General features: G+C 48.4%; 1 protein-coding gene across 1 annotated transcript in view; it reads right to left on the bottom strand.

The window, feature by feature from the left end:
* The window catches only part of SLIT3 (slit guidance ligand 3), a 591744-nt gene that overhangs the window by 24552 nt on the left and 540990 nt on the right, over window positions 1-26202 (bottom strand). Inside the window, 11 exon segments of the mRNA XM_030327818.1 lie at window positions 30-169; window positions 4168-4193; window positions 4195-4253; window positions 4256-4265; window positions 10177-10295; window positions 10298-10348; window positions 12517-12680; window positions 14425-14496; window positions 22578-22649; window positions 23274-23345; window positions 25081-25149. Of these exon segments, the coding sequence (XP_030183678.1) occupies window positions 30-169; window positions 4168-4193; window positions 4195-4253; window positions 4256-4265; window positions 10177-10295; window positions 10298-10348; window positions 12517-12680; window positions 14425-14496; window positions 22578-22649; window positions 23274-23345; window positions 25081-25149 (854 nt within the window).

Here is a 26202-nt window from a genome sequence, read left to right as displayed (position 1 = left end):
CACCATGCACAGGCACCAGGGGACCTTACCCGTGTAGTTAGGAGGGCAGACGCACACGTAGTTGTTGACCCCGTCCACACAGGTGGCATTGTTCTCACAGTCGTTGTCCTCGCAATCATCTGGATTGATCTCACACCGCTGCCCCTCAAAGCCCAGAGGGCAGGAGCAGCTTTGGGGGTGGGTGTGTGGGGTGGGGAAGAAGGGGAGCCAGGGGATAAGGAGTGTTGGGTGGGGTTGGAGTGGCAGAAAAGAATGTTGGGGGGATATAATTAGTCAGGTTTCTCTCTGGATGGAGGTCCGAGGCAGCACTCTGGATACTTGAAGCCTTGGGGTCCTGAGCAGGAAGACCCTCAGGAGCCCGAGAGGTCATTTCATCTAGACCCCTATCTCTGGGCAGAATTCCATCTCCCCTGGCCGTGGATGGCTGCGTTAGCTCTGGGGAGTTCCCACCAGCAATGCCCCCTCACTATCCCTCCAGCTGGAAGTGCTTTCCCCGGGATAGACTTTAAATTCCTCCAGCTGTCTTCCTTCCCCTCTTCTCCGGGGAGTGGTTTGTAGACAAAGGGATAAAGGGCATAACAAACACCCCCCTTTGAGCGACTTCCTACTCCAGGAAAGCCTCTCTACCTTGAACAGGAATAGGACAAAGTGGCCAAGATCAGGATCTGCAGCCGAGTTTCTTGGGAATGAAGTCTGAGTCTGCCACTTCCTAGGTATTCGATCTTAGGAAAATTAGTTAAATTCTGTGTCTCAGTTTCCACATCTATGGACTAGGGTAATATCATTTACCTCCAGGTTGGTTGTGGGGAATAAAAGAAGATTATATAAGTAAAAGGCTTAGGAGGAGACCTAGTACATAGAAAAGACTCAGAATGTGTTAGCTTCAGTTCTAGATGACTTCCACACTCAGCCTCCTTAACCTTTCTCAGAGATGTCATTGTTCCCTCCAGCTTCTTCCGGATAAGGGGATGGGGTGGGAGGATCTGGAGAGCTACAGCTCTTAGATACAAACCTCAAACTTCCTGCATCCTCTGCCCAACCCTGGCCACACCCCAGGATTAGGCCTGCAAACTAAGTCAGGATAGATAAAGCTGAGCAGATGAGAAGGGGCCAGGGGAGTTTAGGAAGGGGCACTCGGGAGACAAATGCTGACTAAATGAGCTGCAGGCACTTACTTACTCCCTCTGTGGCCCAGCCCCCTGGTCAGGGATTTACACCCCATTCACGAACATAGAACATACGTTCCAGCTTCGGGCCCAGAATTCCAGGCCTCTCTCTGTTTTACAGATTCCTCCGATTTGGGATTTAGCTATAAAACTAAACTAATAGGAAGTGGATTTCTGGAATCTTACTTAACCTCCTTTCCTCTACAACCTGAAAACCATGTCACATTTTCTTTTTTTTTTTTTTTTAAGTTTTTAAATTTATTTTGAGAGAAAGAACAAGCAGGGGAAGGGCAGAAAGAGTGGGGGACAGAGGATCAAAGCAGGCTCTGTGCTGACAGCAGAGAGCCCAATTCAGGGTTCGAACTAAGGAACCGTGAGGTCATGAGCTGAGCCAAAGTTGGGCACTTAACTGACTGAGCCACCCAGGTGCCCACCATGTCATGTTTTCTACAAAAGGTTCTTCGGTCTGAGCTCTTGGGGTGTAGCAAAATGATGTATTTCTTTTTTCTAGGAGGGACCCTGGAAGTTCAGGAAAAGCGATTTCTTCAGAGCTGGACGGACAGTAGGTTTTTAAGGGTCTGAAACCATAGTGTTGCCTATTTTCCTGAAAGGAGTTACTCTGGCTGTCCCCAAAGTCTTAGGGTTGCATGAAAGTGGGATGCAGATGGCTCTTAGGGGTTGGGTTGCTCATGGAGTAGACAGAGGGAGGGAAGGAGACTAAAGTCTCCTCTGCCCTCCCTGGAAACCTTGGCTGGGGGTTGTTAAGGAGACTCCAGGGGCACCCAGTGAGCTGTGGGGCCGTCTTAGTCTCCTGCCCGGCCAGCTCTGCCAGTCTTTGCCCTTTTTGTGATCAGATAATGCATCAAGATGAGCAAAGCATCTGGTGAAGAGGTAGGTGAAACTTCCAAAATTATCACTCACAAGACATGTTATGGGTTGAATTGTGTCCTCTCAAAAAGGTATCTGGAAGTCTTAACCCCAGCACCTCAGAATGTGACCTTATTTGGAAATAAGGTCCTTGCAGATGTCGTTTCTGATGAGGTTATACTGGAGTAGGGTGGGCCCCAGATCTACTGCCATCCTTGTAAGATGGCCATGTGGAGACAGAGACACAGGGTGAATGCCACATGAGGATGAAGGCTGCAGTGAGGAAGGCCCGAGATCACTAGCCACCACCAGAAGCTAGGAAGGGGCAAGGAAGGACCTTCCCCTACAGGTTTGAAAGCCAGTGTGGCTCTGCTGACACCTTGAGTTTGGACTTCTGGCTTCTAGAAATGTGAGGGAATACATTTCTGTTGGTCCAAGCCGCCCTGGTGCACTGCTTGGTTATGGCAGCCCCAGCAAACGGACACAGGAGGGAAAAAGGGAGCAAAGCTTCCCTGATAGGTGTCCCTCCCTTTGCCAACCTATCAGGTGCTAACCTAGTGAGGGGGAGTGCTCCTGCCCCTTGGCAGGCCCACACGAACTATGCTTTCCCCAGCATGCGGGCCTCATTGCTTTAATCCTCTACCCCATTTCCCTAATCCTGTAGATCTGGGCCCTTTTCCTCGAAAATTAAATTCTAAAAGTATTTCCAGTTCATTCAAATCTCAACAACGGAAGGTAGAAACCAGGAAAGATCCTTCTGCTCACCTGCAGTTCCAGAGATGAAGAGAGATACCCCACAAAGACAGAGAGGGGGGCACATGCAGAGGGGGACAGGGAGGGGAGAGACAGTCGCCTGCAGGGGGCACTCCTCACTCTTGCAGACCTCCATCTTTGGGCAGGGTGGGCAGAGCCAGGCTTTTACCCTGGAGGTGTGTTTCTTGGCTGGGGCCATGTGGCCACCTCTGTGAAATTTCTGTGTGGTTTCTCCTTACCCCTGCTCCCGGCGAGAAGGTGGGAGTGGGTGGTTTGGCCGACTCCAGGCAGGAAAGCAAACCTGGCCTTGAATTTATTTCACTTTTTAAGAGCCAGAGTTTGATGGGGCTGGCTTGGCAGGTGGACACGGGGGCAGGTTGGGCTCTGTCGGAAGAACTAGGGCCCAGAACCTGATTTCTTTCACAGATGGCACAGCAGCCCCTCCTTCCCCCCCCCAGAGTGCCTTTGCTACTTGTTTGCAACCTGTGCTTAAGACATCCAACCACAGCTCTGCACTGGGTGCCCCTGCTTACTGCCTGACCCACTCGCTCCACTGGGGTGCTAATGGAACCATTTCCACGGTCTGTTTTTGCCGGGCCACGGGCCGGCAAGCTGGGCACGTGAAAGCAGCTGGGAAGGGTGGGAAGCAGGAAGGGAGCCTGAGGTTTGGCAGAGGCCTCGAAAGTCCACCTAATTGACAGGGATGGGGAAAACTTAAGTGGCTTCTATCCCTTTTTCTTCCTGAGCTCTGAATTCCTGGGAGGAAGCAGTGGGGTTGGAAGATCCAGGAATGTGTCAGGATATGTGACCCTAGAGCAAGTAAATCTCTGTGCCTCAGTTTCCTCATCTGTAAGTGGGGATAGTACCAGCTTGCAGTGGGGTAGGCTCATTGTGAGCATTTAAATTAGAGGCTGCACGGCTAGTTCGTGCCTGGCACATGATGAACATGTAGTCAATATCACCTATGATCATTGTTTTTAGCACACAGGAAACAGAGGTGGAATTGCCATGCTGCGGGGGGGGGGGGGGGGAGGGGGCTTGGGCCATCATGCCATCCTTCTCTGACTTGTGCCAGCAGCTTTAGCCTCCCTCCGTAGCCTCCTGGCTCTGGAGACAGACTCTCTGAATTCCCATAGGAACGCTCACTAACTGTGTCACTGTGGGCAAAGGATAGCTCCTGTTGGTGCCTCAGTCTTCTCATTGTATAGTAGGGATCCAGTAGCTCCCTGACAGGTGGGAAGAGCCTTGAGATGATCTGCAAACAGATTTGGCACAGTGTGGGCACACAGTAGGCCCTCAGTGAACAGCTGTGTCATCAGCCTGCCCCACTGGTCTGCCTATAAAGCCCCCTGAGGGAGGGAAGCCCAGGGTGAGCTGTTACCTGAACCCATCCTTGTGGCTTTCGCATCAGGTGGCAGGTGCCTCCGTGCTGACAGGGGTTCTGGATGCAGGTGTTGATGGGCAAGCGCAGTCTTTGCCCTGAGGGCAGGAAAGGGAGAAGCCCTGGTTAGAGAGGCCTTTCAGTGGTGCCTTGACCAGGAGGCCCCCTGGAGTTCCCCAGTGTCCTCTGGATGAGGCTGGGCAGAAGGCCTCTCTGGTGGCCTCTGCTGTGTGGATTGGGAGGACGCCAAAGGGGGCCCTTACTTTTGGCCATTCCACACTGAGAGAAGGTGAGAACTGAGGAGTTCAAGGCCCCAGCTTCCCTACTTCCTGGATCACATCCTTTTCTTTTATCCTGAACTGCAGGGCAAGAGCATGGGCTTTGGGTACAGGGAAACCTGGTTTCAAATTCCAGCTTCATCTCTTCCTGGTTGGCTGGCCATGACCTCATCTAAGCCTTTTAACTCTCAGCCTACCTCACAGAGCTACCTAGCAGAGGACACATACTCTTAGCTGCACTGAGGCCTCAATATAACCACAACTTGAGTAGGGAGGGCGGGGCTGAAGTGTGGCCAGAGGACCTTGCCCCTATAGGGTGACAATTCCACAGAGATCTACCTTTCATTGGTCTGGAAGTGGGCCCAGGTGTTGGTATTTAGAGTTCTGCAGGCGATTCTAATGTTAGGCCAGATTGAGGACCTCTGGGACAGACAATTTGGTGTGGGGTGGCATTCCTCTGGAGCAGGCCCCTCTGGAGGGGACGTTCAGCTGAGGAGTCAACTGCAGTAGGTGGGGAGGAGCATGCCAGGCAGAAGGACAGTGAAGATGAAGGCACTGAGGAGGAGGCCAAGGCAGAGGCTGTGGACATTAAGACCGGGGAGCAGCCCGCTGGCCCTCCGGCTCTAACTCCCCCCTCCCCTGGGACTGACACACCAGCGCTACACCCAAGTCTTGGCAAGCAGTCCCGTAGAGGACCTGCTGGGTCTGGGGAGGCATCCGTTGTATTTGTTTCTGGCTGTGGACTTGGTGTGGGCACCATGCCAGGCGGGGTGATCACGGGAGCCCTCCCACTGCCATACCACCTGCTCGCCATCTGCTTGAGAAAATCCTCTTCCCGTCTCTGCTGCTGCCAGTGCCTGTGACGGAGTGGGGCTGGGCTCCCTGGCTCGAAGGGTCGCTGCCAACTGGGCCTACGACTCTCCCTACTGTCTCCAACCCCTGAAGCCCTTGCAGTATCCAGCAGCCAGGAGGCATGCCACGTCTGTCCTGGCTCCCTTCAGCCCCCTCACAGCTAACGGCCAGTCAGTTTTCTTGAGGGGGAGAAGGAGAATGCAGTTTGATGTGGGATCTGGGCTTATCCTAAACCAGAACAACACGGGATCCCTTACACAAAGTCACTGCGTGCAACGGAAACTGCAATACTCATTCTCAATTTATTGAGAACATTTCCATTCCAGGCCTCACGCTAAGTGTTTTATATTCACATCACATATAATGTTCACAACAACCCTATGCGATCGGTAGGATTGTTATTACTGCCCTTTTCAGATTGGGAAGGCAGACTTGGAAAGTGAGCTAATATGTCCAAGATTGCACAGCAGTTAAGTGGAACAGGCAGCAGCTGAACCCAGGCATCCAGTCCAGAGCCAGCACTGGGAACCCCTCTGCTGGGTCACTGATGCTGCCCTCTCAAAACATGGGCTCCAGGGGTAGCACATTGGAGCACACACTCCAGTCTGGCTGCTGTGTGCCTTGGGGAAACTAACCAGTTCTCTCTGAGCCTTGTTTTTATCATCTGTAAATGGGAATAATACCTACCCTATGGAATGAATGTTAGAAATCACACATATATAAAGCACAAGGCATGTATGGTAGCAACCTAAATAAGAGCTATTCGGATGATGAGGAGGCGGATTACTACAGGGGTCTGAGGCAGGGCTGAATGTGGGAGCTCAAAGACTTTTTTCAGGCATTTGTTGGTACCGAATTTGTTCAGGAGTTTTTGTGTGTGTTAGATGGATGAGCCACGAAGAGCAGGACAAGAGAACTTGATCAAGTCAAGGCAGGGCCTCCCTGGCCCCTGCCTGGGCCAGCCTCTTTGCTCTGGGGGAACTCTTGAGTATCAGGGACTTTGCTCTGGGGAACTCTTGAGATCAGGACTCCCAGGATCTTCCCCTGGGGGTGGGGTTGGTGACGTCTACTCAGGTCACTTATACTGAGCTCAGAAACCAGGAGGCAGACCGTAGCTCTTGGTGATGTGCTAAATGGGCCTGGAGGTAAGGATTTCTGTCACTTACGTGTCCTTGAGAAATAATCACCATTCTCAATACCTGGCTAATTAGCTCAATTCAACTCTCTTCAGCCTCATTTGCTAAAATCTACTAGATTTATGATGTTCCTTGGTCCCCACTGCTGTGTGTGTGTGTGTATGGGAGAGAGAGAAATAGAGAAAGAGAGAGAAATAGAGAGGGAGGGAAGGTGGGAGACAGGGACATGGCTGGGCTTCTGGCTTCTTTTAAAGGAGCCGGGGAGTAGCTGTCCCTGTTGGAAACCTCTTTCTGAGACAGCCAGGAGGGCTGCTCCAGGACCTGCTACCAGAGTGTGGTCCTCAGGCTAGTAGCTCCGGCGTTTCCCTGAGAGATTGTTAGAAAAGGTACAAACTTGGGCCTGACCTCAGATCTAATGGATCAGAAGCTGCGTTTACTAAGACCTCCAGGTAGTTCTCGCGCCAGTACAGCGTGAGAAGCACTGCGTGTAGACACTGAACATGCACACGTGAAGCTAAATGGCTGAAAAAGAACGAGCCCAAACATACATCTTATTTCCCCCAATGCGAAATAGCTGTAAAACAGGTCTCTCTGTGAAGTGCCTACTGAATCCTGGCACCAAGGCGGGCGAAGCACAGACATGACACTCGGAATCCTTCTAGGAGCTCTGCAGGTGAGTGTGATGCTTCACATCTCCAGGTGGGGAGTGAGGCTCTGAGGGACCTGTCCCTAGTGGAGCACTGAGTGTGGGGACTTTCCTGTGAGAGAGGAGGGCTCTGGGTTTAGTTTGTGTGCTTCCCTAGGTGTGGTAGCTCGGGTAAGTTATCTGATCTTTTTGAACCTCAGTTTCCTTATCTGCCAAAAGAGGTTAACAGACCTTATTTCAGAAGGTGACTGAGGGTGCTAAATGATGTAATGTGCTCAATTGCTTCACAAAAGCCTGCCATTATAGATGACCAGTAGCTGCCACCAAACACTGAACAGTGGGGGCCATGCTGTTTTGGATAATATTGTGGCTTCCCAAGGTCACTCAGCTAGTCAATGGAAATGCTGCGGTATCTGGAAATAATGGAGAAATGCCAGAACTTTGAACTTGGTTTTGTGGGTGTCTGGTGATTATTGTCAACTTAGCAACTCACCCAGAACTTACTACCTCAGTCACTCTGCCTGGGTGGGCTCCAATCCAGGAAGAAGGGAAAGCCAGGGAATAAATGCAGAGCAGGGGGTATGATGCAACCCAGGGTTAAAGGTTAAAGGACCTCTTCATTTCTACCTGCTGCATTTTGAGATTGAACCTGATATGGGGAGGAGAGGAGGAGCTGTCCCAGGCCACACAGTCAGGTAGGGACAAGCTCCACAGTGTTCTTTCCATTCTGCTTGGTGTTCTTTCCACCAGCATAAACTACTTTCCCTATTCTGGAGACTTAGGTCCCAAATGGCTAGGGACCCTGCATTCATGGTGCTTCTCAATGGACTGTGAATACAGTGGTCAAAAACATGGGTTCTGGAATCCATTGGTTCTGAGCTCTGAATCCCAACTCCCTCACCCACTATCTCAGTTTCCTAAACTGGAAAATGAAGGTCATTTTAGGACCTGTCTCCTTAGGCTTTGATGAGGAGAATGCAGGATAATGCTTGTACCTTGTTTAGTATACTGTCAGTATGTAATAGGCACTCAGTAAATGCTGGCTGCTCATATTCCTTCACCATCATCACCATCATCACCATCACATACCATTACCACCATTATCATCCTCCTCCTTAAGGTACTCCAGGCCTGCATGAGCCGATAGCTTCGTAAAGGTCAAAATCTCAGTTCAGATTCTTCTGCTAGACCTTCAGAATCTTACGAGCAAAGTCTGAACAAGTGGCCTTATCTTTCAAATAGGGATGATCCCGCCACCTCAAAGGTTGATTATACAACTCAGAGAAGGGAATAAATGCCAACGTCCAGCTGAGTGCCCTGATCCACAGTCGACGCATAGGCATGGTATTGGGGATGTTATAAATGCACATATCACCGTTCCAGGAGAGCAACTGATGATCTCTGCAATTCACAGTGTCATGGACTGAGAATCCCTAGTGAGACCAGCAGCATACCGCCTGTTAATGGCGGCCCATCACATCCTGGTATCAGGACCAGCATGCAAGGGTAAAGAGAGATGTAGCAATGTGCCAGTGTACAGAGTGCATACTGAACAGCTCTCCTAGGTGCCTTGCCTATGTTATTGCACATTTGATTCTCACAGCACCCCTGTGAGATAGGCCCTGGTTTGTCCACGGGAAGGCTGAGGCAAAGCCACTGGCCATCACCACATAGCTAGTAAACAGCAAAGCTGGAGTTCACATGTGCCCTCTGTATAATTCCACAGCCTGAGTTTTCTCCACTGAATTAATACAAGTGGGTTTGAGGAGCTAGGCCTCCGAGTATGGTATCTTCACTTCTACACTTCCCTGCAATGTCTGTGCGTGTGCACATGTAGGATGCATGGATCTGGGTGGCTGCCTGGGGCAAGGCCGTCTGGCGGGCTGGCTGCAAAGGGAATCCTTGGGCTCTCCTATGGCAGGCCCATAGTGTGGCACTCTGACACTATCTGCTGGAGGCACAGCTACAGCTGAAAAACCACAGGGAGCCCTGTTCCCCAGAGTGATTCTGCCCCTCAAGCTTGTCACTACACATACAAGTCCCCCTGGGGACAGGAGACCAGTGATGCCAGCTCCCTTCCGCTCTGCCTGTACTAGGCATGTGCAGTAGATGGGTTTTGGGGTGGTGTTGGAATGCTTGGCTTGCCCACTGTATGCGGATGGGTGCCTTGGCAAGGCTGGAAGCTGGGAAGGTCCTGGGGAAGAGGAGTGAACCACTGTTTTGTTGACTCCAGCGAGCCACGGCGGAGGGCTTGGCTATCCAGGAGTAAAGGTGGGGACTTTGGAATCATATAGCTCTTGGTCCTATCCCAACCCTACTGCTATGGAGCTTTGAGACACTGAGTCAAGCCTTTCAACAATCTGAGGCCCAGTTTCTACATCTATAAATGGGAAGTAATGAGCCTTCCTCATAAGGGGTGTTTAAAAAGAAAAGGTGAATAGGATGTCAAGCAGAATGTTGGCCATGTAGTCCATACTCTATAGATGTTAGTAGGGACTTAGGATAGATACTGTTGGGTGAGAAGAAAGGAAGAAAAGTTGCTTGGAATTAGCCTGGATTTCTGGGGAGGACACCCAGGAGAATGAGGGCCTCCATCCCCTTCCTGGCTGACCTGAGCCTGTCAACAGTGCATTAGCTTGGCAGCTCCCAGGCCTTTCAATCCCTCATCCCTGTACCTTCTCAAACTGGAGCCCACTTTCAGCACTGGCCCTCCTGAGGCAGAGTTAGGGAGGGGATGGGGAGAGTCTGGAAATCCCCTTGAAAGGAAGCCAGGATAGTAAGTTCAAGGGATGCCTCTACTTGGAAGCATTTTCACTCTCTGAGACTTATTTCCTCATGTTTAACAAGGAAAATTAATATTACATTTCCTCCTTAGAGTGTCACTGCCAAGATGGGGTTCTCTGTGTTTTGCATGAGTGTGACACAACTGGGCAGCCCCCACCAGTAGAATAGCCAGTGTTACGGCAAGTGCCAAGTGCCACTCTGGAGTGACCTGTGAAATGCAGTTCTCCAGGCTGGCCCTTGGAGAAGGGAGGGTCAGGAGGGCACAGTGCCTTCCTTGGGCCGTGAATGGTGGGGGCGGGGCTTCCTATCTTACCTTGTAGCCATAGGGGCAGGTGCAGTGGTAGAGCTCCACAGGATCCTGGCTGCACGTCCCATTGTTCTTGCACGGGTCTGAGAGGCAGGCATTGCACTTGGCCACAATGTTGATGTCCCTGGCCCTGGACAGCAAAACCAGGATGTTGGTAGCAGGTCACTGTCACCCCTCCCTCCCTTTCCCTCCTCTCTGGCCCCTTCCTCAGCCAGCTGCCGGCCCCTCTCCATCTCTACACACAGAGGGTGGCTCCCCAGCCAGCACCATCCAGTCTAGCTGAGTCCCATTAATGCAGCCATTATCCAGTGAGGAAAAAATCACAGTGGGACATCATTCAGAAGCACTTCTGCAGTCAAATAAATTACTGTAATTAGCCTGATCCGATTTTGGAGCTAATCTATAAACAATACACCATAATTAGAAACCCCTTGTGTATCTTTTCATGTTCGGGGAGCTCTGGTCCCAGGCTCCATTTGGACCTCCCACTCCTCTGCCCCTAACACCCCTCCCCATGGAATAGTCTATGCTAGGCTAAGGAAGGCAGGGTGCCTGGGCCAAAGACACACATAGGAAGTCCCTCTTGTGGAACCCTTGATTGGCATGAGGAAGTAAGAAGTGGCCCCAAAAGACACAGCAATGATATTGTTGACAGATGGTAAACTGTGCTCAGGCACATTGTGCATCTACGACAGTGTTTGACAGTGTCCTGTTCTCTTCAGCTACAAAGGCTGGAGGGATGGAGGTCATGGTCCTTGAACAGAGCTTTGGAGATTGGGTTGAGAATGACTCCACGGCAAGTCTGACCATTGTGGGTGGGGTGAACAGAAAGGATGTCCTAAGAATCTGTACAAGCTGGCTTAACCCTGGCTTCCATTAGAACAGGGACACTATCTGTCCTGTTTGCCAGGGGCTGAAGGGATTCCCAGGACACAGGACTTTCAGTGCTAAAACCAGGAAGGCCCCAGCCAAAACCGGGATGAATTGGTCACCTTACAGAGGAAACAGAGAAGGTGCTTTTTAAATATCTTAACACCAGGCTGTACCCCACACCGATTTAATCAAAACTTGGAGTGTTGGGCCAGGGAACCAGTAAAAAGCTCTGCAGGTGATTCCAAAATGTGCAGCTAGGATTGAGAAACATTGTTTTAGACTGATCTGGCCTCTTTAGCATCAATCAAGTGAGATGACTTGGAAGCAGGAGGAGAAAATGAAAATTATCTTAAAGCCAAAAGAATGTTTTCTTGCTTTAAGCAGAAATGTGAGACACAGGAAGTTTATAGGGTAATCAAAGTATATATATAAATCAAAATAAACTCAAGGCTCTAAGAGATGGGCAAAGGACACTACCAGACAAATGTATGACATAAATGGAAAGTAAATTTTTGAAAAAAATGCAGTTTCCCTCAATAAGCAAAGACACAAACTAGGAGACATACTTTTTTAAACCTATCTAATTAGCAATGAGATGAAATGAGATAAAATAATGTAAGAGTCTGGTGAAAAATGCACTCAAATGGTGCTTACTGGGAGCATAAAGTGGTTTATAACCCTCTTTTAGACACCAAATGGCAGGGCAATATGTGTAAAGACCTTAAAAATGATCACATACTTTGGCTCAGTAGTTTCTGTTCTCTGAATCTTATCTAAGGAATAATTTTCAATAGAGAAAGACCTTTATGCATCAGTGGTAAGAAAACACTGGAAATACCCAGTGAAGTCTAAAGGTTCAGGGCCAGGAACTGGCTAAAGACGTTACAGTGGAATTATTAAAGCCTGGTGGCCACAAGTAGGTACAGGGGAATCAGAAAGACCTGGAATCATCCTAACTGTGGACTTGAGAAGTCTCTTAACCTCAGTAAGCCTCAGCTTTCTCATTCTTAAGAATAAGGGTGATACTGAAGTCTAACCCAGAGAGGATTGGGGAACTGAATAAATACTTGGAAAGTGAGAATTAAATGAAATAACACACAAAAAAGTGCTTAACATGATGTCCAGCACATAAAAACCCAGCAGCAGTTTGTTGTCGTCAGTTAAAATCTCATGTACCTAAAGCTTGCTGTAGTAAAAATGGGAAAAGGCTTAGGCTTAAGAATGTTGGGTGAAAAAAATTCAAGTTAAAGATTTTCTCTGTGCAAAATGATACAGAGAATGAAGTCAGAGAGGAGCATGTAGGGACGCCAGCAGAGAAACTTGGAGGAGATAATAGCATCTGAGTCTCTCTGTGCAGCTCATGGAAGAGACAGGGCAGTGGTTTAGAAGTCACGTCTGTTGAGACACCCAGCTCTGGTGGGCTGTTGGAGACAGAGCAGACCCCTCGAGAGGTGGGGGAGAGTCAGCATGTACCTTTGCACTGGAATCGGTGGGTGGGGGTGGTGAGCAGGAGTCTGTCAGCCATGGACTCAGGGCTACTGCAGCGGGCGATGCCAGGCTCCTTGTACCCCGCCTTCACCCACTCTGACAGCCAGCGCAGACTGCAGTCACAGTGGAGTGGATTGGTTCCCAGCGCCCTAGGAGGCAGAGCAGGAAGTCAGGGCCCCCCTTGCCCAGCTTGGCCCATAGGCTCCATACCCTTGGCCCTCTGGAGAAACAGAATTTTCAGACTCTGACTAGATTGGGGGTATCTGACATGAGGACCAGCAGAGAAGGAGTTTCCATTGGGGCAAAGTCAGTGACTCCAGACTGTATTTCCAGTCCCTCCAGATGTTTCCACCCTGCTTAACCCCCTCCCACTTCTGAGGTTTTGCTCTCATGTACTCCGGTAAAATTCAATCCTCAACTCAATCTAATCCTAGCCCCTCTCAGATGCTTCTGGACCTTTGGCCATCTGATTATCTGGCTCCCTTGCCCTACTGAAGGGTCCACTGGAGGATGCACTCTTTAGAGAAGGCTTTGATACACAGCAACCTAGGGAGAAGCTTCAGACCACAGAAAGGGTTCAGAGCACTCCACCCCTAAATATGCTGCTTTGGCATATTGATTATTTCAAGCTAAAGGTACTTGAAAAATGGCAGGTGCAGAAGGGGCTCTCTGACCTCCCTGTCTCTACCTAAAAGCAAGTCAGAAAGTTTCCTGTGAGAAAGATGCCCTCCCTGCACCAAGAAGGGAAAAATATTCTTATCACTAGAGACTGGGAATGAATACTAAAATGGACCAGGCCAAACCAACCTGCTCAAATAACCTTGACCTTCCAGTGGTCCCTCTCCATATATTTCCTAGTCACTGCCGCACAATTGCTGCCCTAGCCCAAGGCCCTTTGTCTTGTCACATCCCTACAATTTATCATTCCTTGTATAAAAAAGTATATAAGTTTTTGGGTCCAATGGCTTCTTTGGGTCTTCATTTTCCATTTGAACACTCCCACATACACATAAAAACATCAAATATATTTATATCCTTTTCTCCGGTTGCTCTGTCTTATGTCAGTCTAATTCTTAGACCAGCCACAGAAACTAAGGGGGTAGAAGCAAGTTTTTCCTCCAGCTACACCACTTAGCTTTAAAAAAGCACAGCTGGGGGACGGCATGGGCTGATGCAGACCTCTCAACAGTGGTGTCCAGAGAGAAAATACAAGGATTTTTGCTTATTTTAAAAATCGTATCATTTAGAATTTCTATTTTTTGGATGTTTTATAAGGTGTATGCATAATGTAGCAGTATCACAATATATGCATGCAATCTGAAAACAATCAAATATACATAGAGTTGTATACATATAGACTCAGAAATGTTCCTGGCAAAGGTTTGTAACACCTAATTTTTACAGACCTCGGTTTCCCCTGTGTGCAATGGGGACAGAATCCCTGATGCAGAGTGGCAGAGAATATGTGCTTTGGAGCCAAGGCAGACCTGGGTTGGAACCAGGGCTCTGCTGCTTACTAGCTGTGTGACCCTTGGACCAATTCTTTGGTTCTTCTCCATTTAAGCTTCACTGTGTAAGAAGGGGATAAAAATGCTTTATTGCTATAAGAAGTAAATGAGATAATTCATCTAAAGTGTTTATCACACAGTAAGAGTTTTATGTTAGTTCTTCTTATTAAACATTTACATTGTTTACATAATTGATGATGCCTTTGAAGGCATCTGAAGTAGAGAACACACAACGTGCACAACGTGGGCACATTTTCATGGAACATACCCTATGCATACGGAAAGAATGAATACTGAAATGTTAACAGTCACAGCATCATCTCTGGCACTCTAATGATATTGCATTTTGAATGGATCCACACCAGGCAGAAATATGGCTACTTACAGATGGGAAAGAGATGTCAGGTCACTGAAGGAGCCTTCGGGAACGCTGGAAATGTCGTTGCCATGGAGGGTTCTGAAGCAGAAACACAGGTCAGAGGTTAACCCCCCAGTAACAGTTCTGAATTCAGTACATTCTTGGGGTCCCAGGCTGGCCCAGATGCCTTTCAGCTGTGCTCAGAGCCCCAAAGCTCACAGTGGGGGGTGTGTCCTCCTTCTCGGCAGGTGTGTGAATGTTTCCATGCCCAGCTCAGCAGTGGGGATGTTGGGGGTAGAGGGTGTGGGAAAGAAGAGGATGGGTTTTTGAATCTGACAGGCCTGGGATGGAATCAGAAACCAGCCCCTGTTAACTGTGGAACATTAGGTAAGTTAACTTTACTCTTCCGAGCCTCCGTTTTTGCACCTGAAGCATGGAGAGAGATACCCAACAGAGGCATCCGAGAGAGAATGTGAAGAACTGGCTGAGACTGTATGTTTTAGAACCAGGCTGCTTGCGTTCAAATCCTGACTCTGCCACTTACAAGCTGTGTGACTGTGGCCAAAGTTATTTACCTGTCTGTGCCTCAGTTTCCTATTGTAAAATGGGAATAAAAGTAAAAAGATTTGTCATGGAAGGTGGTTGTGGGTGCATTAATCCACATAAAGTCTGGCATTTTCTACGCGCTGAATGACCAACCATTATCAATATTTGTGAAAGGGTCTCAAAGAATGTCTGGCCCAGCCAGATCAATAAATTAGTTCCCTTCATATTCACCTAGAGAGATTCTGGGAAGATTGAGAAATGTTATCAATCCCAGCTTAGGTGATAGATGGGGAGAGCACTCAGGTCCTGGGGAGACTGCCTGGGGCTGGACCCTCATCTTTATGGGGAAGGGTTTGGGCCACACACGTATGTATCTGGCACTGTGTGCATCTGAGTGCATTTTCTGACTGCGTGTCCAAGGGGCCAGGCAACCTACTTGGTATTAATTATACTTCTCTCCACCCTGTGGTATAGGGGCCGGGAGCTATTCTCACTTGCAAAGTGGTGGCATATACTGTCCTTCCAATAAATGCCTGGAGAATAGGTCCATGAGAAAAATACCAAATGAACATTGCTCCGGTGCTCAAGTAACAATGCTAGTAAATCCTCAATTCATGGATTATACCCTCCTTTGAAGGATTAAGCCTCAACTGCCTACAAAAATATCCCCACACCGATGACTCACTTTGGGTCTGAGCTGTGAAATGCAAGGTAGGTGAAATTCATAGACACTCAAAGCCTCCTTTAGTGACTACTGCTCACTGTCCCCTGTGCTGTGAAGGAACCCTAGTAAAACAAAGGGGTGATTAGAGTTGACTGGGGAAGTGTAAACAGGATAATAACTAATGAATCTGTCCTTTTGTTTTCCTTTTGGCTGATGTTAGCCTGCCCTGGGTTTTGAGCTGAAATACAGACAGGAGCTTAATTACATGTAATACAGACTGAGTGCTGGAGCCAACACATGGGTGGATTTCTGACACCCATTCTCAGGGGCTCTGCTTCAGTGGGTCTGGGGTGGGGCCTGAGACTCTGCATTTCTGACCAGCTCCCAGGTGATGCTGATGCTCTTGGTCCTCCGGACCACATTTAGCTGCCCCAGGCTGTCATCCTCATCACCTCAAGCTCCTTGCCCTTCTCGCTCCCCAGGACAGCAGGAAGAAGGTAACCAGTCCTCTAGAGAGTGTTGGAGGTAGCTTCTCACCGGCCTGCGTAAGAAGGAGCTAGAAGTACTTCCTAACACTTATCAGTATCATTTAGTCTTGAATGCATGTGGTTATTTATGAATCACACCGGCTCCTGCCTGCTATTAGCTTGGATGACTTCATGGCTGCTCGCTGTTTGGCAAATGCACCCGGCCCTGTTGTTAATCATTTCTGAATGAGGCCTGGGCCCCTGGAGAGGCACGAAGCCCTAATTTAAAAACACCAAATGACCCAAAGGCAGCTTTGGCGCTGTGACTCCTGTAAGTCACGCTCCCATTTATTACGAGCTGAGCCGCTGAGATCTCCATAAACTGCAGAGTAACTGGGGCTGTAATTTACTGGGACAACGCGAAAAGAAATCTGCCTACACTGCAGGTTCTCTCTCCTGGTTTGCCCCCAAAGAAAGACTCTTGCGTGTCCAACCACCATCCTAAAGGATGCCAGGGAAGTGGGACAAAGGTTCCCTCCCAGGAAGCACTCCCTCCTCCCTCCCCCACCACTGCTTTTCCTCCCCTTTCCCCTTACACCTCATGGGGCTGGTGATGGCAAGCAATTTCCAACTCAGAATGACCCATCTTCAAGCGCCTGGGACTCCTTTTCCCTGCTGACTCTTAATAGGTGTTAAAGAAAACTTGGGAATGTTGGGATGCGGATGAGGGCATCATTTAGAGCAACATGAAGGCAGAACCATCTCATGTTAATTCTGGGTTGCCTGAACCTTGGGTCTCTGGATCCCCAGGTGCTCACAGAATGTGTATATTGCACAGGCGTTCCAGTGTGTATGATAGATGGCAGGGAAGATCCTCATCCCAGATGTGGGCTGGGGTGGGTGAAGTCTCTTTTCAGCAGGCTAGGTCACTCCTAAGGGTTAAATGACCCTGGATCAGACCTCCTGGGTGTGAGTCATTGCCGGCTGTGTGATTATCTGATTCAACAGACTCAATCTTTCTGTACCTTAGTTTTCTCATCTCTAAAATGGGAGTTCTCAGGATCCACTTGCAGTAGATATCTTTTTAGGAATGTGGATTAATTGGCACCAATCTCTCTTCTGTAACAGTTCCTCCCTTTTCCAAGGGGGACTCACCCCTCCCTCCCCTCAGTCCAACTGGTTTGGTCTCAGGGGCAGAACCATGGCCCAGGTCAGCCCAATCAGTCACTGAGATTGGTTTGAGGCTGAGCAGGTGACCTAAGTGGGCCAGTGAGATATTTCTGGGACTTTCTCTGGAACTATTAGGACAGAGGCAGTTTTGAGAAGCAGAAAGAGGCACATTTCTGACACCACTGGAAGTCCCTGCACCCAGCCCTAGAATGTAATATCTACTACTGAAGTTTTCAGTAATATGCTTTGATAAATTCTCTTCATGCCTAATGTGGTTTGAGCTGATTTTCCTATCCTTCAGCCAGGAAGGGATCTAACGTACCGCTTCATAAGCTAGTTGTGAAGCTTAAAAGACACAATGCAAGTGGTTCAGATGGCGCAGGGCTACATGCAGGGCCTGTACTTGATGCACACTCCTTCACGTGAGCTGCGGCCATGGCTAAGGTCACCATGACTCCTTCCCCTCTAGGTTCTGCGTTGTGTTTTGGGGCTAGTCCTCTCAAAGCCTTCCCCACACACAGAGGGAAAGCCTGAAGCTATGCAGCGTGTATGTCCTGTGACAGACTCCAGGACTGGAGAAGAGGAACACTGGGTTTCGGCAGAGTGACCCCGTGCCTGTCACCTTCCTGTTCAGGTGTCTTTCCACCACATTCCTTAATTCTCATCAGAGGCATCTCTGGGCCACATCCTTCTAATCCTCGAGAAAAGTCTGAAATGGGTGGCAACAAAAAGAGATAATCTCTGGTGGGAAGGATGGAATGTGGTGGAAAGAGCACTGGGCTAGGAGCTGGAAACCAGGGTCCAGCCCTGCGTCTGCTCCCACCTTGTGGCATGTCTGCAGCACAGCCTCCTGCTCCCATTCCCAGAAGCCACATCCATCCACACCTGTAGCTCCTTGTGGTCCCTGTGCACATGCCCCTCCTGACTTCAGGGACTCTGTCTAGGGAATTTGTAGTCTCCCTGCCTAGAATATTCTCCACTCCCATCACACAGGTAACTCCCCCTGGCTGTGCAGACTCAGCCTTGGGAGTACAAGCTCAGGGCAGTGATTCTAAGAGCCAACAGTCTTGGGTTCAAATCCCAACTTTACTCTGTAGTGGTTACATCCCTTTGGCAAAGTGACTCAACCTTGCTGAGCCTCTGTTTCCACGTCTGGGGAATAGGGCTGATAGTGGTACGTTCTTCCTAGGGTTGATATGAAAAGTGGATATGATATGATAATGTAACTAAAGTATGTAGCCCAGTATGTCGTACATGGTCAGGGTTTAATATGTGTCAGTGGTGATTACCATCTTTGTCTCAGAAAGCCTTTTTGAGTGCCCACACTGGGTCCCATGGCTCTCCCACAGGTATGGCCATGTGTGGCAGTAGCTTATATATTTGTCTGTTTCCTCTTCTAGACTGTGAGCTCTCTGAGGACAAGAACTTGTTTCATTATTTTCCTTTCTAGTGTTTAGCATTGAACCCACAATTGGCATTTAGAAAATAAGTGAATGATTGTGGGCAAGTCACTAAACCTTTTTGAGTGTGTCTCCTTACCTTATAAATGTAAGGTTTGGATAGGATAATTTCTAACACTCACTTCCCATTTCTAAAATTCACAATTAATTCTATTTTTTGGTAGCACCAAAGGGCCAAACCGGGACCAGGGTTTAAGTCCCTAAGGAATCACCTTTTGGCTCACCAGAATTGTCTAATGTTCAACAGCTGGTCAAAAATGGAGTGGGATTATCTGGGAAGGGAGCAGGCTCATGGTATCTAAACATAAGCAAAGGGCAATGGAGCCCTTTGTAGGGATGCTGTAGGGAGGATCCATGCAATCGGTAGAGCAGGGAGAGATGAACAGCCCCATATACATAAATAGTAAGCACAATCTTACTTCAGGGATGAGGGGTTAAAAATACTGAGGATGATGAACGATAATCCCACCCCACATCTCTTGAGCACACACTGAAATAGCCCTCCCACAGCTAACTGATTCCAGGTGGCCCTCCTGTGGCTGGGGCTGGGGAGTGACAATTGGGACCACACACGCACAAGGCATGTGGCTCGGTGTGGGGCAACGATCAGGGAACACACAGATCCCTAAAAAGAAGAACTAGAATGTCCATGAGAATGTTCCCTTCTAGCTCTTTTTCGATTAAGAGCAAACTGGTAAATCTCACATACTTTCACCCAATGTTTTGTACTCAGGGGTCCCTGATAATCCTCCTGTCTCAGAAATGTATTCATACATATCTACTCACCAACACACACACACACACACACACACACACTCACTCACTCACTCACTCACTCACTATTAAATGTCAGGTCTTTCTAGAATACTTTTTGGCCTTTGTCTATGGCTAAACCTGATACTCATTCTCTTCCCCCATCCCAAACTGCCTGCATCCCTGACCTCCGGTCATTTCTGAAATTTTCACTAAAATAATGAAACCCTTTAGAATTGAGAAAAGAATACACGAATGCTCAAACGCAGTTGTAGATACTGATTCAAAAAAACCTACCTTTCCCCCCTAACCCTCTAAATTGTGACTATCCTACTATATTCAGTCATCTTTAACTTTGCCTTCTTTTATTACATAAATAACTTCACATTAGCAGTTAGCTATCAATGATTTTTTTAAAAGTTTCCTATGTTCCTTTAGAACTTCATAATTATAAATGTATGCAAGTTATAATTATAACGTAAAAAATTAGGTTTACTTTTCCACATAAGGCCGTGTGGTCAACACTTCCCCACACTGCTACCTAGTTTTCGTCTTTACCTCTTTTAATAATTGCCTTTCACTGACTGGCTGCATTATGCTTTCCTTAAGCATTTCCCCACTGTGGCACTTGTAGGTAATATTTAAAATGGAGGTTAAAAATAACAGAGCAACCAATATTTTAGCACAGAGAATCTTTCCCTCATATCGGATTATTCTTAGGCATAAATTCCTAGATGTGCAATTACTGGGAGAAAGGATACAAATATCATAAAAGAAACGTACTCCATAAACATTTTTATTTTTCCTGAATTGGCCTTTATGCAGAAAATAGTTGCTCCCCACTGAGGTAGGTGGTTGGAATGAGGGCCTCTAAGACCCTTTTTTATCTCCAAGAGCCCATGATTCTAAAATGATGATGCTAAAAGCCTACTAATTCTTAATTCAAGAAGCAAGCACAAGCACATGGTATGTTGAGGTGTGCTCCTGGTGGACTAATGACAGTGATCTGGAACACGGCGGACAAGGTGCCTAGGAAGCAGAAAACCTGGTGGTGTTCATGCCAACACCATGGGAGACCAGACAAATGGACAGGCGAGCATTCTCCACCGTCCTCCCTTTCCCGTGCTGAGCTGCCCCGCCAGAACCTCTCTAACTACAAACATATACACACGGGTCCCACGAAAATTGTCAGGCCTAGCCCCTGGGAGCAAACCCATGCATAGAACCAGAAGACCAGGATGGGAGACAAGGTGGGACTAAGGGAGGATGGTGGGAAGTGGGAGGGGGGAGCAGGTCCAGCCTCAGCCCCGGCCAATGAAACAAGCCCATCTCCCGTTGTGTTCAACTGGAAACAGGGAAATGGTTCTGCTGATGTTTCCATTCTCAAACTCCCCAGAGAAGGTGGATAATAAATAAGTGACAATAACAGATTGCACACTGTCAGTGCGGGCACTTCTTTGCCTCCAGAGAATTGATTTTTAATAACAGCGCAGATGACATGTGGCAGGAGTTGTCGCTGACACCAGTGTTTTGTGGGCTTCGATAAATCACATCAGCCTGGAGGCTCTGAAATGGACAGGCTCATTGGGTGCTGTTTGCTGGTTGCTACTGGGTCCTGAGAAGGGTCCAGGGCTCTGAGTCAGGAGGCTGGATTCTGCAAGCTCCTGACTGCTGGATTTTGGGCCAGTTACAACCTGGGCCTCAGTTTTCCCATCTTTATAATGGGCCTAATCCCCTCAGTCTTACAGCACTGTTGCAAAGGGTTATATGAGGCAACGGCCATGAAAAGTGGCATTTCTGTTCTCATGGGAATATTATTCAGAGAATCCTCCTTTCCTGACAAAATGTGCAAGATGAGAAGGCACAAAAATCAGGCGACAACAGGACCAAGGGTTGGGGGTGGCAGTGAGGTGCCATTCCTGCTCTTGCCAGGTAATAACAAATAACAGTAATAACAAACAAATATTTATAAAGTGCTTACTGTGGGCCAGAGCTACGCTAAATGCTTTATATACAGCATCTCATTTAATCATTATAAGACCCTGTGAGGTAATTACCATCTGGATTTTATTGAAGACACACAGCTAGGGAAGGGCAGAGCCATGATTGAAAAGCAGGTAGACTTCATGGTCATCGTGCCTTTGCTGGGGCTCATCTGCCTCAGTGGGCTGTCCTCTATCTTGTGTAGGACAGGGTGAGGCAGGTGTCATAAGGTGATGGGGAGGCAGTTGTGGAGGCTGCAGACTATACAGTCTGGTCTAAAGGGGCAGGGCTGCTCAGCCATGCAAGAATGTAGATGGGAGCCCTGGAATGACCAGGTCTCTCCATTTTCTAAGAGAGAATAGAAATTAGGATTTTGTATGAGAAGCCTCCTGATATTTAACTGTTGGCAACTTATTAAAACTTTTTTTTTTTTTTTTTAAATTTTAGAGAGACAGCAGGAGTGGCAGAGAGAGGCACAGGGATAGAGAGAGAGAATCTCAAGCAGGGCTCAAGCTTAGCACAGAATCCAGTGCGGGGCTCTATGCAGAGCTTGATCCACAACCCCGGGATCACAACCTGACCTGAAATCAAGAGACGGATGCTCAACTCACAGAGCCACCAGGTGCCCCCAAACTGCTTGTTTGAAAAGATACTCTATGAGCCAACTAACTCTACAATTGCTAACTAATAGCTGTCTGTGAGCTGAGCCAGGTCTCTGGGCTTCTAGTTTGTGACCTCTGATAGATGCGTTTGGTTTCCTTGCAGAGTTTCACAGTGTTTACCCTGCCGCTCTAAAGTCAGAGGGACCAACAGTGGAATGATCATCAAGATAGTGGCCATAAGCCACACACTGTGCTCTACTAGGGTGCAGAATACAGTTGCATATGCTAATCCTCACGAGGGAGGGGTGCTAGTGATCTCAATGGGCACAGAAGGAAGTAGAAACTCAGACTGGTCTGTGATTTGATCCAGGTCCACAAATGGTAGCAGCTGGCTCTCTGCCCTCCCCCCTCTGCCCCACCCCACTGAGCCAGTAGGAGTGCCGGGTTGGGGAAGTGTGTGTGTGGGAACTGTGCTGAGTATCGCCTGCTGTTACATGGTTAAGCAGAAGCTGAACTCAGGGCTCTGGGTACTCACAGCACTCGGAGAGACCGCAGCCCGTTGAAGGCGTGGATGGGGATGCACCGCAGCCGGTTGTAGCTCAGGATCCTGTGGACAAAGACACACGGCCATTCCTATTCTCACATACGCCTGTGGGCGTATGGTCCACACTGTGGACCGCTCAAAGCAAATGATTTCTTTATCTTCCCAATTTTAATATTTTGACAAAAAGCCTCCCAACAATAAAGGGAAGGGGAACACCCTCCCCCACTCTAGGACATTCACTGGCTTCTGGCTTCGTTTTCCCAGCTTCCTCTCATCTTCCACAGCAGGCTGGCTTCCTAACCAGCTTTGCCATCACCTCCCTCTGTTGTCAAATGGTCAGTGCTCACAATGTGCAGAGCTAATAGGAAATAAATGGATCTGAGCAAAATATAATTGTGTAGGGAAACCCTCCACTGGGAAAGAAAATTCACAAATCACAGAAGGTAAGCTAAAGAGGGCCTTCTTCAGAAGTAATTAGGTGTTAGTTCCTCTCTAACTGCCCAGACAGTAGAGTTCTGACCTACTTTACTTTTCTTCTGCTGGTTAAGGTCTGCTCTACATGGGGGCAGCCATAGCCCAGAGGATCACTAGAGCAGAGAGCATACGCATGAGGGGACAGGGAGAAAGGATGGCCCCAGGCCACTGACTGCCAGGCCCATTTTGAACACAGTGCCCCATTGTACTCACAGGGTGGACAGGTGAGACATGTTACTGAAGGTGTAATTGGTCAGCACACCAATGCTGTTGTTGCTCAGGTCACTAAGACAAATAGAAGAGTAACACTTTACTGTTAGTGGCAACTTTCATACATTTGTGCATGCTATCTATCTATCTACCCATCCATCCATCCATCCATCCATCCATCCATCCATCCATCCACTCACCAATCTACTCACCTACCCACCCATTCATCCAAATGTTCATTTTTTCATTCAAGATTTCTTCAATCACTCATTCAAGCATTTGTTGGTCATCCATCCATCCATCCATCCACCTATTCAATCATTCAATTACAAGTTTATCTGTCCATTTCATTCTTCCAGCAAACCATAACACATAAGATCTCTCCTTATGCCAGTGCCATTTCCTCCCAGGTCAATCCTTCCTTTCACTGTTCCTCCCTCTCTTCCGGCATTCATTCATTCCATCTTATCAGATTCTCTCTTAGGGGGAATGAGATTGGTAGGGGTATAGTCTTCTCCCAATTACAACCTCCAGATTCTCTTCAGGGATAAATATCCTAAGCAGTGGTTTTCAATAGTAGCTGCACATCAGAATCACCTGCAGAATGTTTACAGCCTCTGAGGCCTGGGTTCCATGCCCAGATATTCTGGCTTGTAAATCAGGTATTCTGATTTAATTGCTTGAGGGTGGTTTTGAGCATCAGTATTAAAAACAAAACAAAACAAAAACAAAACAAAACAAAAAACAAACTAATCAGCTGAGGTTCAGAGCCATTGCTCTAGAGAAGGTGTTCCCAGCTCGGGGCACTTTTGCTTCCCCAGTGACATGTGGCAATGTCTGGAGACATTTTTGGTTGTTCCTACTGGTGGAGGGGTGCTGCTGGTGTCTAGTGAGTAGGGGCCCCGGGTTGCTGCAAAATATCCCACAATGCCCACCACAGCCCCACAACCAAGAATGATGTGGCTCTAAATGCCCACAGGGCTGAAGCTGAGAGATCTCATCCAGAGGCTGGTTTGGGGGATATTTAGGAAGCAAGGCTGAATGAGGTGACAGGTGGCTTTCTTCCACCTTTCTTCAGCAGCCCCATTTTTCCAAGGGCAACAGTGTTTCGTTGTGAAAGAACTCTCAATTCCCCCCTGTGGACCAGCTCCCCGCCCCCTAATCAGCCAGGGTGATCTTCCAATGGCCACTCGCCCAAGGAATTACTTTGTACTCTCACGGGTCCCACTTTGGCAAGGCAGCGAGGCGGTCAAGGGACAAAGCTTACAGACCACCCGGTTTCCTGGGCCTCATCCATGCCCCACATTTCCTCATTCGGGAGTTTTCCTGGATCTTGGCAGACTTGCAGCCAGTGGCAGTTACCACCCAAATGAACCTCAATTTCAACCATTTACCTGGAACATTTTCTGGGCAACTAGAGGAGGAAGAAAAAAACGCCCCTTTAAGCTTTTGGCAAACCTCAGTGCAGCCACAGCTTGCAAGAAATTGGAGACTGAGGAGGCTTGGGATTTAACTGGGGCACCAGAAAGTCAGAGGCTGTCCCACCTCTCTCTATGCCAAGGAGGAAGTTGATGTGGATGGACAGTCAGTGATGCCAGGCTCTGGGTATTTCTGTGTGTAGCTCTCACTGGTAAGACCTGGCCCATCAGGCCGGCTCACTCCTCCCAGCTGCCTCTCTCTGCTCCACCCGGGGAGAAAGTGCAGGAATGTGGCGAAGCCTGCAGATCATCCTCCCTGACCCTCCACGTCAGTTTCCTGAGCTCCCCCAGGCAAGAAAATTACATGTCCCACCCGATGCCGGGCTCCTTACATAAGTGTCAGGTGTGGGAGGGCGGACAGCTCCCTGGGCACGGCTGTTAAGTGGTTTCCTTCCAGGTACCTGAAAGAGAGGGGCAGAGTGACGCTTGGCCAAGAGACACTGCACAATTTGTCATTTCTCAGAGTCACCTCCCCCGGGCTAGGTTGGGCCTCTGTTTTACTCTCTCAGCTTCTTTTCTCCCCTACATCAAAACACATACTACGTTTGTCATTTATATTTATATGCGTGATTATTCAACTAATGACATTTTCTCCCACTGGACTGCTAAACTCCATTGATGGCAGGGCTATTGTCTAAAATTGCCCAGTGCTGGATCCCCCAAGAGTACATACAGAGCTGGCACACAGTAGATGTCAAATAAATATTTGTTAAATAAATAAAGCACTCACTCTGTACCCAGCCCTCACAATTCTCTTGGATTCACAATTGAGGAAACAGAATTTCAGAGATGTTAAAACACTTGCCCAAGGTCACACAGTGAGTGAGTGGCTGAGCTAGGACTCAAACCCAGGTCCCTCTGACTATAATCTTAGCACAGTTCCATATGGCCTCTACTTAGCTACTGGAAGGCATGGGATTCCTGAGCCACGATTCATGCTAAGAACTCTAATTCATTGTTTTGTTCTCTAGTGTGCCTCTGAAAGCTGAGGAAAGGGGGTATGTTCCTGGAGCACTGTGCTAAGGTTCCCAGTGGGATGACTGCCTGTGAGAGGGTACAGGGGTTCAGACTGGGGACGTACCAACAGATGGAGACTCCTCCTGGACAGGCAAAGGCTGAACCTAGACCTGTCTGGACTTCAGGGTCCTGCACTGACCTGCTCACCTAGGAAGAGGCCACCTCTTTGGACACTTGAGTGAGCTTGAGAACAAGAGAAGGAAGTCTCGTTTTAATCATGAATTATAAGAGTTATCACTACCTTTAGGGGGTGACATGGGCCAATTTATTTATTCCCATCCTTGCTGGAAACCCCTTCACCTAGGCTTCTTATTGCTTTTGGGTCAACATTACAAAACCTTTAAGATGGCTTACAACACTGCCTCTGGTCTCCTGGGTGAAACTTTCTTGACATAAGCCTCCCATAGCTTCCTCTTGGAGTGGTCAACTCCCAGCGG

The sequence above is a fragment of the Lynx canadensis genome, chromosome A1 (genome assembly GCF_007474595.2).
Source record: "Lynx canadensis isolate LIC74 chromosome A1, mLynCan4.pri.v2, whole genome shotgun sequence".
NCBI lineage: Eukaryota > Metazoa > Chordata > Mammalia > Carnivora > Felidae > Lynx > Lynx canadensis.
Note: the sequence above shows the minus strand (reverse complement) of the source record. Positions and strands in the feature narration are given on the sequence as shown.